Source organism: Pseudochaenichthys georgianus, chromosome 4, assembly GCF_902827115.2.
Source record: "Pseudochaenichthys georgianus chromosome 4, fPseGeo1.2, whole genome shotgun sequence".
NCBI lineage: Eukaryota > Metazoa > Chordata > Actinopteri > Perciformes > Channichthyidae > Pseudochaenichthys > Pseudochaenichthys georgianus.
Window position 1 is genome coordinate 14,660,121 of NC_047506.1, and position 20,755 is coordinate 14,680,875.

General features: G+C 40.9%; 1 protein-coding gene across 2 annotated transcripts in view; it reads right to left on the reverse strand.

Moving 5' to 3' along the window:
• The window catches only part of acap2b (ArfGAP with coiled-coil, ankyrin repeat and PH domains 2b), a 53,538-nt gene that overhangs the window by 25,587 nt on the left and 7,196 nt on the right, over positions 1-20,755 (reverse strand). For both annotated transcript variants that reach the window (XM_071202882.1, XM_034082057.2), the window contains exons 2-6: positions 13,187-13,244; positions 5,445-5,564; positions 4,654-4,707; positions 2,419-2,477; positions 995-1,178 (exon numbers count right to left, since the gene is read on the reverse strand). In XM_071202882.1, coding sequence (XP_071058983.1) covers positions 995-1,178; positions 2,419-2,477; positions 4,654-4,707; positions 5,445-5,564; positions 13,187-13,244 — 475 coding nt within the window. The remainder of the gene's footprint in view (positions 1-994; positions 1,179-2,418; positions 2,478-4,653; positions 4,708-5,444; positions 5,565-13,186; positions 13,245-20,755) is intronic.

Below are 20,755 nucleotides of genomic sequence, written 5' to 3' on the forward strand. Positions count from 1 at the left end.
ACGCAGTGGGCTGCTGGGGCAGACTGCCAAACCTATTTTCAACCAGCTTTTGGGTTTCTTTTCTAAATCTAATTTTAAAAAGGACTGTGTCCATAGAGCATTGTCTGTTTCTTTGGAGTGAGATTCAATAACAGGGCTGGCAGCTGCTTTATCAGAGAGCACGAAGCATTCATCAGTGCTGCTGCTGTGGCCAAGACGAGATGCAGAGGGCTCGGCCGATGCATTCAATTAATGAGAGGTTTTTATGGCAAAAGGTCAGAGCACAAGACATCTGTTTGGCTTTGACAAAAAAAAAAAGGTACAAGACGTACACTGATTGAGAATTGTAAGCACTAGAAGGAACATATTTTCATAAAAGGAGATATGCAGCATTTAAGATTTAATCCCTGACAGTTATTTTACACTACACAGATGATAAAACCTCTGAAAAAGCAACCTTTTTATGAATGAGTGTCTTATCTCATTCTGATACCATTTCTATTTACAAATAGTTCAATAAAATGTAGCAAATTCTCTTCTTATTATCGTTAAAAAAAAACTTTACAGTCTAACTATGTACTATCAGGTTACTGTTTACACTTCTGGTCGACGCTGCTACTAATTCAACAGCTGCTCCCGGGTCTGCTGCTACTGTTTTTTGATCCAAATGGACTGTGATGTGGTTAACTGGAACCTGACAGGTGGATGAGATTCTGTGTTTCACTTTAGATTTAACAGAAGCGAACACAGCTGCTGTTCATTCCTCTCTGTGTCAGCGTTTTTTTAACCTGACTCGGCATATAAATTCAATATCCAGATCTTTGTTGGCAATGGTACGCAGAGGAATATTGTACACGACTCTGCTTAGCTGGCCTTTTTTTCTTCCACAGATTTTGTGCAACACGGGACTCCTGACACTTTTCTCTTAAAACAATGTGACCTCGTTTGCAGATGTTGTTCATTACCTCTCCTTTAAAGAGTGCTTCAATTTAAACCCCGAGATGAGTTTCTGTACCTGTAAGACGTAGTCGAGGACGATGTGTCGGAAGCACTTGCGCGTGGCGGTGAGGATGTTGGTGGCCTCCTCCACCTCATGTTGCTTGTTGCGGGGAGCCTGAGCGTTCTTGATCAGCGCCGCCTCCTTTTCCTCGCTCACTTTATCGAATTGCTTCTTGGCTTCTTTAAATTTACGTAGGTCACTGTCAAAGAAATGCAGGGGGACAGAGGATTATTAAGACAAATACATTCAATTAAAATATTGTTTAAGTATTGATTAGTTGAGAGCAGGGGGATTTAAGTTAGGCAAACAGGCAGCTGTAAAATGAATTAAAACTTATTATATATGGATGTGAGAAAAAATGTTTTACAAATGTATTTTTATCGCTGCTGATCACTCATTTTGAGCACTAAAAATATGTCTTTAATTGAGCTGGGTGAAAATAGATGGTTTCACAACTATTACACTGGTGCAACAGCATTTACATACAATTTAAGGATAACGTTTTAAGGTTTTTTTATTTACCCCCTGACTAGGGTCAAATTGGACATGTCTCTACGTTGTCAACAATGTTGTAAGGGGAAAAGTTGAAATGTAAGAGGAAGCAAAGCTATCTCTGGATGTGAAGCAACAGCACCATGGTCCGGCAACAGGAACACACAAAGGTTAAAGGTGATTTCATGTCTTGGTCAGCTGGAACTCCAGGAAGGTTAAAACAAACCAAATTGTTTGCTAAAACTATTTGACCCAGGTCTTGTGCTGAGTCCGTGTAGGTGACTTGAAGAGGAGGACAACGTTTTTTAAATGTTGTATTTTCAATGTTTTTAAATGGGATTCATGTTTAAGAGCTGCACGGTAGCGAGTCATTATGATAGAACATGTATCCCAGCTTTCTTTGAGAAGCATGGGTGCTGCTGATGTGGGTGTTAAGCTTCGGTTTGCCAGGGGTAAAAACAGCTAATCCTCATAATGAAATGAACTGAAAGGCCCCACTGCTTAATGCACTTATACAAGCAGTCTGGAATTCAGTTCTGTATCAGAAGGTTTTAAACGGGGAGATATTATATAGAAAATATTGTTATATGTACTTAAATGACTTGCATGCCCTGTCTTGATCATCTGTCCATCAGATATGTGACATCCCCCCAGCTTCTGCTTTATTTTCAGAATTTCCAGAAAGGGCTTTCTCTATTCAATAGCTAGTAAATATTTTCTCCAGGTTTTAGATGGGTTTGAAGAATATTAACTCCAGTTTTTTAAGTTGATCTGAATACAAGCATGAGTATCAATCAATCAATGTTTATTTACATATAGTAAAAGTCTAAAAGTGCAGCAGCTTGTTATGACGGAGAGATTAGACAGAGAGATTAGGCATTCTTCAAAGGCTCAGATTGCTCAGAGATATAACCAGCCTTGTCCATCTTTATTCAATGAATACTCACTCTTTGATAAATGTCTGAAGCTGGATCTTGATTGATCTCTGGGCCTGATCGAATAATATCTGTGAGGAAGGAAAGAAGGAAACGGTAAATGCTTATGCTTTGCTAAAAAGCTTCTCTATAGTTGAACAGTTCCAGCATTAAACATCTTCTTCTAGGAAACCAGGAAAGAGCTGATAACTGTATTTCACTCTCCAGGCCCTTTGGGTGTTTTGCAAGTCAGCATATGGCACCCCTGTTTAGGGGGGTTTTGTAACACTGCAGGTTGCAATTAGGCAGCTAAATATACGCAAACAAGCTGTGTGTGTACATTCCCCTCATAAAAACAAAAACACGAGAATTGACCCGACTCGCTTATTTTTGCCAGTGAGTCATAGTCTCATTGACCTGCATGCCTCCTAAAAATGGGCTACCAAGCAAAAGGCCAAACAACAACCCTGAACACTGAAGTGATTTCACAGCCAGACAAGACAATATGAGCAGTGTGGCTGGGAGAGGCTCCGAGTGAAAACAGATTGAGCTCTGTGTTTGAGTGAATCATGTGCTGAAAGATCGCTGAGCGGCAAAAACCTATCCGACAGTCAGCTGATGCGACCGCAGTTTCCATTGTTGAGTAACAGTCCCAGGCCGGCATTGTGGCTGCCGGGGGCTTTAAGGGTCCAGCAAAGGAAGCTAATAAGATTTGATGAAGAAAGACATCCCTGTTGAGTCAGGGTAGACTGCCAACGCTGCAGGTTTTTGGTATATTCGTCCAAATAGATCTGTATCTCATTTAATCTGGGAACGTTACAGTCTGAATTTAAGGTGGAACCAACACTGTCTGTAAAACCAAATTAAACGAAACCTGAACCAAACTAGCCCAAACCTCTAATTGATATGCTACACATTCAACGATCTGATTTAATCCATTTTTTCACTTTGTTCTTAGGAAAGTTTCAAACACCAAATGTTTGGCATTTTGGCTTTAAAAATGACTTCAACAATAACCCATGTTTAAAACAGTAGCTGATGAATTTTCTGTCATTAACGGATCAATTCATAACATAAATATATCCAAATAAAAGTCCCTCGAACTTATTTTGCATCACACAATCATATACGTAGTTGTGGCAGTAGCAATGATAACATCAATGGCAGATATGCAGAAAAGGCTTTTTAACAATTTAGTAGAAGTGTGGCTTCATCAAGACAATTAATTTTAGTTTGTCTGTTCAATCATATTCCAGTTTGTGAACCCAAACCATTTTAGGGATTCATATTAATAGCAGGTAAAGTTCCCGTGCCTAAAGACTTCAAAAGGTCAAACCTCAGTAGCGGCACCCCTGGCTCGGTTGTTTGTTCTACCAAACATGTCGCACACAGTGGTATGCACTCTGAACATGTTATGCAAACGTAAAAGAAACAAGACATGACAAGGGAGATCAAGCAAAACACTTCATCTATAGAACAAGCGCCTCTAGCTCGGCCTGTGCCTCATCTCTGTCATCATGGGAGTCTTAATGAGAGGACAAACAAAGTTGTGTTTGCATTTCTGAATGTCAGTGTCACCAGAGACTGACAACTGAAGAGACTACCAAGGGGACTACCAAGGGGACTCTGGGAAAGAACGTCCACATCATTAGATCTGTGCTACCAGGCTCCTTGGAGAGCGTGATGAGGGACGTGAGAGGATAACGTCCCTCATCAATAAGGAGCCATGGTTATTTACCGTCAAATATCTAGTGGTTGGACCGTGGAGAACACATGAAACTGAACAGAAAAGTCTGACTGAAGCCTATTATGATTCTTCCTGTGTCTCCAGGGTGACAACCACATTGTAACATTTTTTACCACGGACATGTTTACCTCGGTAGCACATGATTCATTCCAACAGATACCCCAGATTCCACAATATGGGAGGCAGGGAATTGATTTCATTGCTATGCTTCTAACATAAGAAATGTATCAAAGGAGGGGGTTTTAGGCGTCTTACCATATTGTACGTAAGCCAAAGTTTGCAAATGTTTACAGTAATGCTAATTCTCTATAGAGCAATTCCTTTCAACTCCTAGTCATCCTCTCACAGAACCAGTGTCTCTGTCTTGTAGTCTGCTGCTGTCCTTCTGGGCAGTCAATAAAAACTCTGACAGTTAAAGAGCTCTTCCAGACTGTCGGCACAGCTGAGATGTGTCATCAACCAGCTGCAAATGGGGTCATAAGGACAACACATCCGGGTTTAACATGGCAGTGAATGCATACCGTGTGATAGTTGATCATCTCCTGCAGGCTTTCAGCAAACTTTGTGAGACTCGACTGTGGGGAGAACAAAATGACAGAGATGAAGAGAATTGGCATGTATTTAATATCAATTACACAAACATTATCACAAAGCGCACATGTCATCTATTTATGAGGTACTACCTGTATTAAAGAAAGTAAGAGGAAAATGTCCACTACATGTTTCATCACATATGTCTAGACAAACACAAGTCTTTTGTCGGACAGGTATTGTTACATGAGAACTGTGGTGTATTTTGGAGACACATTAACACTTTGGGGGAGAATTCTTTTGGCTAAGTTGCTCCCACCAAATACATTCAGAGGCTGAACTGTAACCCAAGGGAGAGGCATTGAGGGAGACACACAAAGGCAGAGAGGAAGCGCTTGCCTCGCCATGCAAAAGTAATGTGAGAAAGCAAAACAAAACATCTTGACCTTGGCAAGACCCAGTGGACAGTACAAGGTTTTACTATGCCTCATTTTTCTTTTTATAGATTCAACCTGGCAAATTGAAAATACTTTAAACAATGAAAGGAGGTAGTGAGTGCAAACGGAGGCAGTGCAGGTCTCTATATCTTGGAACCAGGAAGAATCAACCACTATGCCAATTTGTGTAATGTTTATGTTTTTTTAATACGAATAATAACTTGAAATCTTATCAAATATGTCATCATTGAATTTAAGGTGGACAAAAGACTGCCCCCATACATGACAAGAGAAACACACCCACTCTGTAATGCTGTTGATTCAGATCAAGTTTTTTTGTTTACCTCTATGACCTCATCTTTGGTGGACTGCTGGGCTAGCTCCCGGATCCCGTTGACAAACTGCCTGTTGGCTGCATTGTAGGCTTTCCCAGAGTCAATCATCCCAATGCACAACTTCACCAACTAGGGAGAGAAAAAGAAAGAGGCAGGTGGTTAGGGGGTGAAAATAGAGACATGAAGAAATGCAGTAATTGACAGAATAAAGAGAAGATGACAAAACTTAGTGAAGAGAAACTAGAACAAAGTCGGGCATTTCTTCAGGACATCCTGTCTTATTAAAAACACTTCAAGTTTGCTGCTTAAAATAGATTCAGAGGGATTTATTGAAACAAAGAAGAGCAAAAGACTAACACTGACGTCAGTTTCTGGTTAACAGCAGGCACTTCTTTCCCTTCTGACTGATTTGGGGCAACCATAATTCCAGGTTATGTAAACTCACAACAAACACTGGCTGTTCTCCATCAAGTCCCACGCTGCAGATGAAAGCGACCCTAAGTATGCCTCTTCAGCCAAAGCAGCTGCATAACTTACCCCAAAACACTCCTTTTCTTATAGCAATCTCCTTAACAGATTAGTCAGTGATTAACAGATTAAAGCTGATAAAACACAAATGTAATGTCTTTCCTTCTAGAAAGTATTTGATCGATTGATATTGATTATTTAATGGGGGAAATCTGAAATTAGATAAAACACAAGCAAATAATTTCCCTCACATTAAACTAATATTAATAATGCTGTCACTCAAATTGTGGTATTCCATTACAATACAGAATAGGAAAATTACATTAATTTAGGTATACCTATAAAACCGTCTTAGCAGCAGGTCAGAAGGTAATATGTAACTTTCTAAGTGACCTAATAGGTGCTTGTTTTACGCAGGAAACTTTGAAACATCAGCAGGTCATGTCAAGGTTGATATTAATCTTTTACCTAAAAATACACATAACGCATGCATTAAAAAAAACACACATTACTTTTAGCTGACGCTTTTATCCAAAGCGACCCCACACACACACACACACACACACACACACACACACACACACACACACACACACACACACACACACACACACACACACACACACACACACACACACACACACACACACACACACACACACACACACACACACACACACACACACACACACACACACACACACACACACACACACACACACACACACACACACACACACACACACACACACACACACACACACACACACACACACACACACACACACACACACACACACACACACACACACACACACACACACACACACACAAACTGTATTTCCTGTCTTTTTCTCTCTTTCCGCCTCACAAATGACCGAACGATGGAATCAACTCTCTTCTTTAACCAAAAACGTAACATATAAACTTCATGAAAGCATAAATAATTGCAGGAAGGTTGTATAAGACTGAATTAGTTAGGGGACCTGGACTGGTAACTATGCAGTGTTTCCCCTACTATTGTCTTGGAGGGGTGCTGCGCCCCCCCAACGGAGCCCCGCGCCCCGCCAACGGAGCCCCGCGCCCCGCCAACGGAGCCCCGCCAATGGAGCCCCGCCAATGGAGCCCCGCGCCCCCCCTGAAATTCAAGGTGTTTAAAAAAAAAAATTATCAATACACTAAAACGCTTTCATTTTAAGTTGTGAGTTTAGTGCTTTAGACCCTAAGAAACACTGATGCATTAATCAATAACAATAATCCAAAGCTCCTCTCTCTCTGCTCCAGAGGATTTTAAAAATATATATCCCAATGCCGCCTGGTAATAAGAACCACTGTTGGAGTCATCAGTCTCTTAGGAAAATAGTCTTTTTATGACCAGATTTAATATTGGCTCAGTTAAAAGTTTGTGTATATGGGTGGCAGGTAGGAAGCTTCTAGAAAGAGTTGATCTCTGGGGTCTTCAGCCCGTTTTCTCTCGCCTCCACCCAGAAACACGGACACACTCACATACAGTCTCACAGCCATACTTATGCACACAGACACACCCACTCTCCAGCAGATCCTTCCTCTCCAGAGCAGAGGGGGAAGTGAGGCCGGGGCTGAGTCACAGAGGTGAGGAGGAGGAGGAGGAGGAGGAGGAGGAGGAGGAGGAGGAGGAGGAGGAGGAGGAGGAGGAGGAGGAGGAGGAGGAGGGTGGGACTCTGTAAGACTGTAAATCCAGAAACAATAAACTGGGTTCTTCCAAGCTCCAGGTCTCACCCTCAGCTAGGGAACATGCTCTCAGCTCTGCGGGGAGTCGACAGCAGGAGGGATTGCTTTTTCTTTCAGAGAAGGACAAATACTGAGTGCTTCTAGTTACCTTGGTTGGTTTATTAGTTTAGTTTGGTTCATTTGAGAACAATTAGTGAGATGAACTCTGATGCGGCTCCCTAGGCAAGAGAATATAATCTGAACCATCAACAGGAAACAAAGACAAAAGGCTACTTTAGTCCCTCCCACCCCAAATCAATGTTTCAAATGAGGTCCTCTATTTAGGTATTAAGGTTAGTACTTCCTTACCATCTATAGCTAAAACAAATTACTCTTTAGTTTTGAAGAAAATAGAGGAAGATATTACAAGATGGAAACACCTTCCAGCATCAGTCCCAGCCCGTTTATCGGTTGTTAAAATGAACATATTACCCCGCATACATTTCGTAAGTTCAATGATCCCTCTAGCACCTCCAACAGGATACTGGCAAAAACTAGATTCTTTACTACGATGCTATATCTGGAATGGTAAACGACCCAGTATAAAATGGTCAGCTCTTCAGTATAGAAAATCAGATGGGGGATTGGCATGCCCAAATGTTAAACTATATCATTGGGCATTCATATTAAGGTCTCTCAGCTATTGGGTAGATGAAGATAAAATGTCATCTTGGAAGAATATGGAACAAGATTTAATAGCGCCGATAAGATTAAGGGACTTTCTCCTTTCAGGTATATCTACCAAAAAATGTGATTTACTGTACGGTCCAATTTTAACTTATATGATTAAAGTGTTCAGAGCAGCAGGGAAATTCCTAAACTTTAAGAGTGTGTGGTGTAGGTCATCTCCATTATGGAACAATCATAACCTATTGACTGGGGGCAAACCATTTAACAACAAAGCTTGGGAGGATAAAGGTATTAAAACTCTTCAGGACATTAATGGGGAAAATTGTATTCATGACTTTCAAAAACTGGTCTCTCATTATAATATTGATCAACACTCTCTCTTCTTTTACTTTAGAATAAAGTCTGCCTGTAAAGCCTATGGGGTCCCCTGGGGGTCAGATTTGAAAGAACATCCTATTCTGAGTTGGGTGCAGAGTGCTCCCAAACAAATAGTTTCGTTTATCTATAATAATCTTAACTCCCAGAACTATATGCCTACATCAGGCATGAGAGCATGGGATAGGGAAATATCTACTTTAGGACAAGAATTGGATTGGAATGCAATTTGGGCTAATGTTACGGGTGCTTCAAAACCCAAACCATCAGTATATACATCTGACATTTTGTCATAGAGCATATCTAACACCAATAATTAGACACAGAATTGGATTGGTACCTGACCCGTATTGTTCATTTTGTCAACAGGGAACCATTGGCTCTTTCTTACATGTTGTATGGGAGTGTCCAGGAGTATTACACTTTTGGGGGAAGGTTATTAGTACCCTTACAGATTTAATAGGGTTGAGATTACCAATGGAACCTGCTGTACATCTTCTAAATGATGAATCTCACCTTTCCCTTACGGGGAAAACTTGCAAAATCTGGCTAACAGGCTTGACTGCAGCTAAAAAGATTATAGTCCAACGTTGGAAACCTCCTCACGATATTTCAAGTTCTCACTGGCTTCAGAGTTTTTTGAACATTTCTTACCTTGAACTGTCCTCTGCGAGAATCAACGATGCAAAACCTGATACAATTTTAATGTGGACAGATCTGATATCTAACTTAAAAGGAGCTCCTGACCAAATAAGAATGCTATCCCTGAGGGGATATTGTTGCCCCGGTGGTTGGTGGAGGGGGGGATGGAGTGGGTGGGGGGTGGGCTATGGAGTGGGTGGGTAGGTGGGTGGGATGTAGGATAGAGGGATGGGATTGAATTAATCCAAAATGTTGTGCAACCTGAATTGTCTTCTGTACTGTGTTATAAATTGAAGATGTTGCAATAAAAAAATGTATGATAAAAAAAAGGCTACTTTACAGGTTCCTGTGTGAAAGTTAGACGCTACCTAGAAAGTCAAGTCACACAAGTTAGTGTGACTTGTTGAACATCAACACTAGTCCAAAGAGAACATATCTATCTATTAGGGGTACACATACCCGTACCGAAATTATTCGGTATGGGCCCTTCGGTTCGGTACACGTGTGTACCGAAGTGTACCGAACGAATATAACGTTAAACGTAAAAAATTGAGAACGTGAACAACTTTTTGGAAGTAATCTCAGGTGCTGCATCGCAGCATTCAGAGTAGTGATGGGTCGTTCGCGAACGATTCGTTCTTTTTGAACGAATCTTTGAAGTGAACGAGATGAACTGATTCCTCCCACAAAACGATTCGTTCGCTGTTCGCGAACGACGAACTTAAAGAACTGGCGGAAACAGTTCAGAACTGTTTCCTACAGTGTAGCTACTGTAATCAGAGCCTGAGCTCCATCAAGTCCCACGCTGCAGATGAAAGCGACCCTAAGTATGCCTCTTCAGCCAAAGCAGCTGCATAACTTACCCCAAAACACTCCTTTTCTTATAGCAATCTCCTTAACAGATTAGTCAGTGATTAACAGATTAAAGCTGATAAAACACAAATGTAATGTCTTTCCTTCTAGAAAGTATTTGATCGATTGATATTGATTATTTAATGGGGGAAATCTGAAATTAGATAAAACACAAGCAAATAATTTCCCTCACATTAAACTAATATTAATAATGCTGTCACTCAAATTGTGGTATTCCATTACAATACAGAATAGGAAAATTACATTAATTTAGGTATACCTATAAAACCGTCTTAGCAGCAGGTCAGAAGGTAATATGTAACTTTCTAAGTGACCTAATAGGTGCTTGTTTTACGCAGGAAACTTTGAAACATCAGCAGGTCATGTCAAGGTTGATATTAATCTTTTACCTAAAAATACACATAACGCATGCATTAAAAAAAACACACATTACTTTTAGCTGACGCTTTTATCCAAAGCGACCACACACACACACACACACACACACACACACACACACAGACAGACAGAAGCGGGACATCCTCCTCAACCTGTCCGCAATAAAGAGGACGGATACCTGAACCGTAGCGTCCAGCTAGCTTAGCGATAAATACACACATCTTTGTATTCTCCTCCCCCTGTCGGCCCTAAAAGCTTCAGATGGTGGATACCTGAGCTCTATAGCGTCCCGCTAATGTGAAAAACACACACAGCGTTAGCGGGACATTCTCCTTCCCCTGTCGGCACTAAAAGCTTCAGAGGGCGGATAGCTGGGCTCCGTAGCGTTCAGCTAGCTTAGCCGCTAGCTTAGCAATAAATACACACAGCGTTGTATTCTCCTCCCCCTGTCGGCCCTAAAAGCTTCAGATGGCGGATACCTGAGCTCCATAGCGTCCCGCTCATGTGAAACACACACACCGCGTTAGCGGGACATTCTCCTCTCCCTGTCGGCCCTAAAAGCTTCAGAGGGCGGATATCTGGGCTCCGTAGCGTCCCACTAGCTTAGCCGCTAGCTAAAGGTAAACATAGATGGGTACATACTATAGAATATGAATAAATCGTCACCGATGTAGAGGATATATTTTTGTATTCACTTTGAACTCGCCCAAATGGAGTTTAATGCTTTTGGATTTAAGCACATAGTCCATGCATGGGTTTGAAAGTATAACGTGCTTGCCTGCTGTAATACATCGTATAGTCAGGCACACATTTATGAGAGATTTAACAATGGCCAATTATATTTCTTAAATAATATGTAGCCTATTCCCAGAGCATAATTCATGGGGCAACAAGGTGAGGTGTAAAATGTGTTTTAATATCATAAATGTTACGCCAGCAAACTTCTTGTACGGACTTCGGCAGTAGTGAAGACTCACTAAGTACAAAGACGAATCGTTCGCGAACGTGCAAATCACCAGATGTCGTTCGCGAACCGGTGAACGAATCAGTGAACGAATCTTTCAAGTGAACTGAATCAAAAGATTCGTGTCCCCGAAGGGAATCGGAATTCCCATCACTAATTCAGAGTAATTTCCTCACATTGGGCTCATCGCGTCATAGAGCGAGCAAGTCATTTCATTGGACGAGAGGCATACTATGAGAGCTGGTCACAGGGATGCGTTCAAATGTAGTCAGTAATTTGAGGAACTGTCGAAATGACGAACGCAGATAAAGTTGAGCTCGAAAATCCTCCAGCATCATTGAAGTCTCCGGTTTGCGAACATTTTGGTTTTGCAGTAACATTGGTTACGCGGCTGGCAATACATCAAACTCGCACACTCATTTGAAAAGGCATCACCGGAACGTGAATATCACCGGTACCAAAAGAAAAAAGACTGAAGTGCAAACCCAACTCCCACTAGCATTTAAGCCTCCACCACTCGCAACAACTTCAGACCGAGCCAAAGCTATTACAAACGGAAAATATCCTTATGTTGCCATGTTAGCAAAGCGCTACCTGGCTGTATCTGCTACTACCTCTGTCCCTAGCGAGAGGGTGTTCTCCACAGCAGGAGACATTGTTAGTGCCAGCAGATCTGCCCTTTCGGCAAGCAATGTGGACAAGTTCATTTTTCTTTAAAAAAACATGAAAATACAATGACAAGCAACTCATAATGTCAAACTGGCTGTTAGGTACTAGTACAGTACAGTTCAAATACAGATACAGATTATTTCAGTTCATCGAAATGCTGCACCATATATGTTTATTTTATTATATTTTGTATTTATTTGAGTGAATATTCACGGTTTAATAATAATTAAAAACCCAAAACTAATAGTTTATGTTTTGTGAGTACTAGTACAGTAAAGTTCAAATACAGATTATTTCAGTTCATCGAAATGCTGCACCTTAATGTTTATTTTATTATATTTCGTATTTATTTGAGTGAATACATTATTCACAGTTTAATAATAATAAAAAAAAATATATATATTTTATGTTTTGTGATACTTTTTTCTGCTGTACCGAAAACGTACCGAATCGAACCGTGACCTAAAAACCGAGGTACGTACCGAACCGAAATGTTTGTGAACCGTTACACCCCTACTATCTATATACAAGGACTGTAATCTGAATCCCCAATATAGTTTTTCCATCCACGTCTGCATTAGAAACAACACCAACCATACACAGTTTTAAAAAAGGCACACATATTTCCATTGTCTGGACAATGCTCAATGTTTGTTTATGATTTAGTAAACAGAATGTAGTTGTAAGAATAAAGATGTTTAAAGTCACATGTTGTTGTAGATGTTGTTTTGTGTTGGAAATGAACAGAGATGTGATCTGCTCCAACTTCAGAGTCACTGTTCAACTCAAACAATGGATTTGGTCGTACTTTTTAGGAATAACAGAAGTGAATTGTCCAGTTACAGCCCATAATGCATTGGTCATCTTACTCAAAAGGCAATCGGAGAGGATATTCTGCGGACAGAGACAAACCTGCAGCTTTCCACTAACATGATGGCCTCCGTCAGTTCAAACAGTAGAACAAATGAACAATCAAGCAATGTTTTCCATGGGTGGTACTCACTTTGTCGAGCTTGGATTCCAACTCACACACATCCCCCTCCACTTCCTCTATGGTCGCTCTGTGGGGAAAGAAGAAAATAATTTGAAATCAAGTGTAAACATGAGTCAATACTATCGACTTCGCTGACCCAGAGAAGCATTCACACGCTTAAAGATGAGGGAAAAGAGACACTGCTGGGGAATCCTAAATAGAAGAAAATTAACTCCCTATGTACCACTTTGGTTGACAGTCTTTGCAACATTATTACCTTTCTACCATTTGTCATTTGTCCTGCGTTCAGTGCACAAAGTAAACATGCTTATTTCACAAGCTAAGACCTTTAATGTTTGAGTCAATACTTTTAAATAGAAGGGAAGCATTGAACAGCGCACACATATAAAGAATTAGAAGAGCATATTATAACTGACATCATATCTTGATTACCTGATGTATGACATCATGCTCTATGATTATTGGACTCATATTTGCTTGACTGTTCTATATTTGTCATCATCTTAAAGGTGGGGTAGGTAATTTTGGAGAAACCAGCTCGAGTGTGCTAGAATTTGAAAATACTCAGCCGGAAAAAATCTGCCACTTCCTTACAGAGCCCCTCCTCCAACACACACGAACACGCACATGACCAATGAGGGCACGGGATAAGTTTGTGCACAGATGGAAGGCTGACAGGCAGGTAGGCCATCCAGTTATTTTAGCCGGGCCGGCTACGGCTGCCTTCCACAGATGAATTTTTTTATGGATTTGTTGTCAAAGCACTTAAGATATTCATTGCTATCAGGATGTTAAGAGCATTCCATGGAATATAACAAAATGTGTATCTCCAGCCGGTTTCTCAAACTTACCTACCCCACCTTTAACCAGGGGGGAGTTCAAGCTAGATGGAACAATTATAATTCACCAACAAGCCCATATTGTACAACTGTAGCCTCTGAAAACGACATGATATTGTACACTTCCACCGTTCTGACACAGCCAGGCTCAGAAACACACACCATGAGAGGCAGCCAAACTGAGAGCTGCCATTTTGGGTAATGCCACAGGCCTGGAGTTAAGTCTGGCAGTCTGCCCCTCAAAATGTGACAAGGCACAGCTCGGCTCTCCACAGGATCAACAGCCTACGAGCACACGAGCGCCACGACTAAAAAACCTCGCCGCAGCAGAGGCTTGCTGAATGAATAAGAAGTCATTTTTGATAGAAATCTATGCAGTTTAACTTGTTATTGTAATCTTACATTATTGTCTGACAGATGGCTTTACTACTGTACACAGGACGACTGCAGCAGAAGTGACACATGGAGGTTGATGGAGAGCGCAAACCTCTGCCAAATCCTCTATCAATGTTAACGAAAGTGAAAATATATCCGCCCCCTGATTCGGATCAGCTCCAAAAGAAACGATGGGTTCTTCATTGGCTCATGCAGCATAAACCCTTTCATCAAGTTTCATGGATCTATCTAGTGTTGTTTCCGTAATCCGTCTGACAAGAAAACAAACCAAAAAACATAACTTTCTTGGTGTAGGTTATTTTTTTAAAAGTCCAATCATTATTAATCATGTTATGAAGGAGATACTTTTGTTATTTACCTGACTCGAGGATACGACAGCAGGAAAGGTGCTTTATATCCTACAGCTAAGATGTGGCTTCAAGTTGATGCATGTTCCACATTTGCAAAAGTTTAGCAGTAATTAAAAAAAAGGTAAAAGTTAAGTTTACATTCCAAAATGGCAACACCGGAGTAGTAAACATTGACAGGTATAGCTGGAGCATTCTGTGCCTTTTTGTTAGTTTATCGTAAAACTTATTGTCCAGATCTCTTGCCCTGTGGATGTACATGTATCTTTTTCTACATGTCATATAGGACTGTGAATGTGTGTGTGTCAGTATAGAGCCAAGGGATTAAGAGTGACACGGGTGGCATTCCCCAAACCCCCTCCAGCTGTTTGTTCTTCCATGTGGCGTCATTCTGACAGCTGCCAACATCTGCTCGCTGTCAGGGGAACGAGGCGACTGAGTGCTTTTGGCAAGTGATGCACAATCAAGGTTTCCTGTGTACATGTGCAGAATACCATTACGGTATACAATCTGCTTTAATAATGACACTTATATATACTTAATCTAACGCATTGTGTTGGTGTGCTTTGTGATATACGTATATATTTCTTTAATCATGCATCAACCCAGAAAAATAAGTAGTACTGGCCACTAAACTTATACTGCTAAAAGGATGAACTATATGTCATAAATAATGTACTCACCTTTTGTCCGCAATACATTCAAACATATACTTCAAGGCCATAAACTTGCATCAGTTCAATCAAGTTTCTATACATCTTCTCTACCAATCAATTCATTAAACTTAGTCTACTAGCACAGCTTGCAACATGGGAACAGTGTCACAGAGTTATTGCAGTGACATTTTGTTAACCCAAAACATAGTGGATAGAAGGACTTAAGTACACCAGTAGGGCAAACAGGGGCAAAAGCAATAAAGAGCCCGTCCCTTTCACACAGACATTAATCCTGGTCAAAAGCTCATTTTAAAAGCCCCGTTTGCTTTTGAGAGATGCTTCAGGCAAAGTCCATTTCTTTTATGAATAACCCAGATAATGACTTTGGCTGCTGATGGCCTTTGGTGTCTGACTTTTTTGGAAGACGAGTGCTCTTCTTATATTTTTCTATACTCACACACTAGGCATTTTGCAGGCAGCAGCCAGAGGAAAGGGCTTACCCTCTGATCCCACCGGAAGCGTCAGCGCCGCGCCGCGACCTCCTCCTGTGTCATAACCCACCAGGCGCGTTTCAAAACGTTGCGGAAGCGGAGCGTCGTGTGTGCAGCCTCGCAGTTGTTGGATGAACGTTCCACTTCCTGCCTGCGCTGCGTCAAAAATAGGATTCATCCTATATTTTAGAAATTCCACCCATTGACTAGAGTGGCCGCGATCGCTAAAAACGCCGCAGCCGCAGCGCAGGCGCTCCTGGTGGGATTGTGGGGTTAGGCTTTCAGAGAGCAGCAAGTCCCAGATTAGTTATTACTGAAAGATTTGGGGGAAAATGACTCAGATTCTCTTCCCAGTCCGACACAAAGGCCACCTCAATAACACGTTTACTAATCTATCAACATCTATTGTAAAGTTATTACCAAGTTCTGAATACATGTCAGGCAGATCTGTACGTTTTTAAATCTTGGGTTACTCTTCATTCTTTCAACAACATCTATGTCCTTTATGAAAGACTTTGACCTCATGTGTTCAGATGTAGCTGCTCAGGGGCGAACAGGAGGGCACCTTTAAAGAGAATCTCTCAGATGTGAATGTGTAAAACTGAGTGACTGAAGGCGGCATAGTCATGACTCATGAACAAAGTCAGACACACCCTTTCCCTGAAATACTAATGGTTTAAAAAAAATCATACTTGGAAAACCAACTCGATTGTCTGTCAGTCGCTCTCTGGCTTTCGATGCAACCACGAGAACATGACTGGTTCTTTCTAATATCGTAACTTGAGCTTGCAGGGGGAACTTGTGAAAGAGCTGACAGAGGATAAGAAAAGGGAGGGGCGGCGGCGAATAGAAAATCTGGGCCATTGCCTCACAGCTCTGACCTTGGAGCAAGTCCAGCCTGAGTCTGGATAATGAGCAGCAGAAAAAGAGTGAGAGATACACACTTCTAATTCTAACACACACAGCTCTCCTTAGTTGGAAAGTATGTGGTGACTTCTAGAAAACATGGCGTTCGTATACAACAAAAACACATTTAAAGAAGACACACGCGAAGGACTGCAGTGAAACACCAGTGGTCTTCAGCCTGGGAATTCAACTAATATTAATAAACTGACTGCAAACTAACAATCTTTTCAAAGCTAGCCTCTGTCCGGCTGAGTAGTTAGTTTCAGTTTAGCCCCAAAGAGGGCCAAATCATTTCTGTGGGCTTGTAGCATTGTGCAGTGAATCGACAGACACATGAAGACCAAAGTACACGGATAACAAGCAGCTGTATCTTGAAGTTTGAACTATCAAAGAGCCCCGTTATCGTACAAAAACAATTACTTTGAATAAACTAAATCAGGGCATAACATCTAAGGTGAATACTTTGACTCAAAGATTATTCAAATCACATGTCTACATTACTTGGAGAAGCCAATATTAACATAGTCTCTTAATCCTACATTTTTGAAATGGTAACGAAGAAGAGTGTAAGCTACAAAACAGATGTTTGTTCTCTTTGAACACAGTCTGAAAGGAGTGAAGTGAAATGGTTAATGCTCTAGGTATAGAGACATTTGAACATCTGCACTTTCCTTTAGCTGGGCAAAAACTGAATTAGAGGAGCAACAGCATGGCAGGCTGTACAAAGCGGTGATGACCTCTCTGACAGTGGAGAAGGGGAATGGGAGCGGGGGGCTGCTCTGACGCTCTCAGCTCCTCCGCTGAATGTTAATGACGTCAGCTGAACTCCTTTAGAAGCAGACCCTGGAACATCCTCCTCCACTGAGGTCCAGTGTGACCCTCGGCTGACAGCAGGAGGAGAGATCCCTGATGCATTATGGGATTCTTTAACTGAACTTTGACCACCATGTCCATCATATGTGGTGTGACATTAAAAAGGCTTTCATATATGGCTGTTACATTTAAAACATCAGACCACAGTATAGGAGCTGCAGCTATGCAAGTGTACAAACTGACTCACTGAGCAGGTGGATACAACAACACTCATATTCAAGGCAAGGTTGATTAAGGAAAACACATTGATAATAATGTTGGAGGGGCAATGACTGTTCATTATCGAGTCATCTCCTGAATATTTTCATTGTTTGGTCGATAAAAGGTAGTAAAATAGTGAAAATGTTCACCCTAATTTCAAAAAATTCAAGGTACAATGTCTTTAAATGTCTGTGAAACTGAAAAATGTTCAATTGAATAGTTCAAACAGATCTAATGTTAAGCGTAAAGACAAAGAAATAGATTTGAAAAAGCATGAACTAATGAAAAAAGGTAGGAGTCTGCTAAGGAGCATGAGAAAGTATCTTCATACTCTATTTATTATCTTTAAGTCGGAAAGCCCTCCAAAACTACAAGATTCATTTAGCCATCATATCTTTTCCAAACCTAGTACTAAACTAGTCAAAGACTAAACAGAGGGGGGTTTCTTTTCTTAGAAGGTTGAGACACCCTTCTCTATGAAAACAGTGGCGTTGTCTCAACATTGCATTATGGCTAGGGATGTCCCGATCACCTTTTTTTGCTCCCAATCCGATTCCGATAATTTGATTTTGACAATCTGCTGATACTGATTTTTCCCGATCCGATCTTTATGCAATGCATTAAGAGAAAAAAAAGATAACAGATAACGGCTGGTCATCCAACGCGATGAATTCAGCTATCTTTTTTTTGGCCTTTTCACTGTTCTGGGGCAGTTTCTCTTTCCTTTTAAAAGTCTCTGAAAGTGTCGGTTGTTTCAGTGCCGTTACCTGAGTGGCCGCTGTGTACTCGCCGTGTTGTTGTTGGTGTTTGTTTCTCAGGTAGCGTATTAGATTGGTCGTGTTGAACGTATCTCTGTTCTTTCCACCACGCGGAACCTCTGCCTTGCAAACATTGCATCTGGCTGTTACACTGCCTTCGCTTTCAATTTTATAATACTTCCAAACTCCTGACATTTTCTCTGTCCCGAGTCACCAGCTGAACGTAGCCTCTCGTTAGCTTACTGCTACTATTAGACACTGCGCCCACTCTGTTGCCAGATTTCAGAGGAATAAGCAACCAGGTCTATGAAAACAAGCCCAAAGAAAGCAACACATACATGATGTTGTGTAATTTTAAACCAAAACTAAGTCCTCAGGATGACTTTAAGACGTGAACATGGTCATTTTTGTTTTGTAACATTAAATAAAATAAAAATATTTTATTAAAAAAAATAATAATAATTCCCGATCCCCGATTTTTTTCTCCCGATTCCGATCTTTTGAAAATCACGTGATCGGATCGGGACATCTCTAATTATGGCGTCAATAATCTCTACAGCACACGTGATAAAGTGGACTGGTGATAAGCACGATGCAGGTATTACCCTCTCAGTGCAAAGACAGTTTTACCAAACATCTGACGCGTGATGTGCTCAAACTAAAAAGCAGCAGATGTAATCAGTCTAACATCTCATCGTATTGAAGTAAAGCAGACAACAGATCAAATGTGCCGTGCGGGGCTCCCTTCATTCCAAGGGTTTGTTCTATGCATTTCATGTATTGACATTACTTCATAAGGTGTTTAAATGTGTCAGTTTGTACTGCCCCACACAAACTTGTGTACATTTTAGCTTTAAACTCCAAGTCATTAACTCATTCTAGCCCGCTCTCCTAATGAATGTACAGTCAAACTACTTATATGAAAGAACTAGAACACCTAGTGTTAGGTGAGCAGCCTTATTAGTACTTGCTATGACTACACTGTATGGTGTTATTCATTCAGTAAAGACAGATCTTATTATGCCCCACATCTCTTTTATCTCGTCAATCTTTAACTAGCTTTTTCACTAAATGTAACAATATGAAAAAGGGAACTGAGACGTCCTAAGTGCCGTTTGGGTGTGAGGGTGAAGCTGGGGCTAAATAAAGACAGACATGTGGTAAAAGGAGACGACAGTTCATGAAAGGAGGAAGGAAAAAAGGCTGCATGTTGACCACATCAGTGAGAAAGAGGCCGATTCAGCATCACTGAGGGAATGTTTGCTCCCGTTTCTCTCCCAGTGGACAAATATCACGCAAAGCAACTCTAATCCAGGGTATCCACTAAAGACATCCATGGTGTAAGTATGTCCAGAAGAGAAGACAGTTTTGGATTATATTGATATGGTAAATACGATTAAAATGCAATGTTAAAAGCTGTTTTAAATGAGTAATATGACAGTATACCCACACCTTATCATGCTTCCTCATTTAGGTTATCACCCGTGTGACTGTGAAGCCCATCGAAAGCTTTCCACATGATGATGGCAGCTTAAGTTTCTTATCAGCTTTGGAGGTTTACATGTCGTAAAAACGGTTAAAAATGTGACATTGTTAAATTGTGGGAGTCCAAAACTAAAAATAAGCCTATTAAATTATAGAAAACATAGAAAATAAGTAGATTTGAGAAGCGTGATTAAATACAATATGATTTTAATTCAAATCATAAACCATAAAACATGTTATAGTCACTGTTTGAGTCCACAATACTACCTTAAATTGTGGCGGGTAGACAAGGCGCCAACTCACACAGGGTTTCCCAGGAATCCACTAAATCCGTACGTGTCTTTTATTGGTTATACCCTGAGTAAACATCTACAAAACACTGTGTTATTTTAGTAGTGGGTGACTAAAGTTCTTATACTGCCAAAGATCCAGGCAACATTAAAAACAAAGACAAACAAAGCCTTGGAACCTTGCAACTCTCCCTCCACGGAGACACCTAATTCTTTCGCAGTGATTCAGTGGCCATGAACCAAAACAAAGCGTGCCTCTCTCTGGCTCTGAGGCTGTGTGCACTCGAACCCACTTGAACAGGTTTGTCACTCACGCTGCCAACACAAGAGACTGCG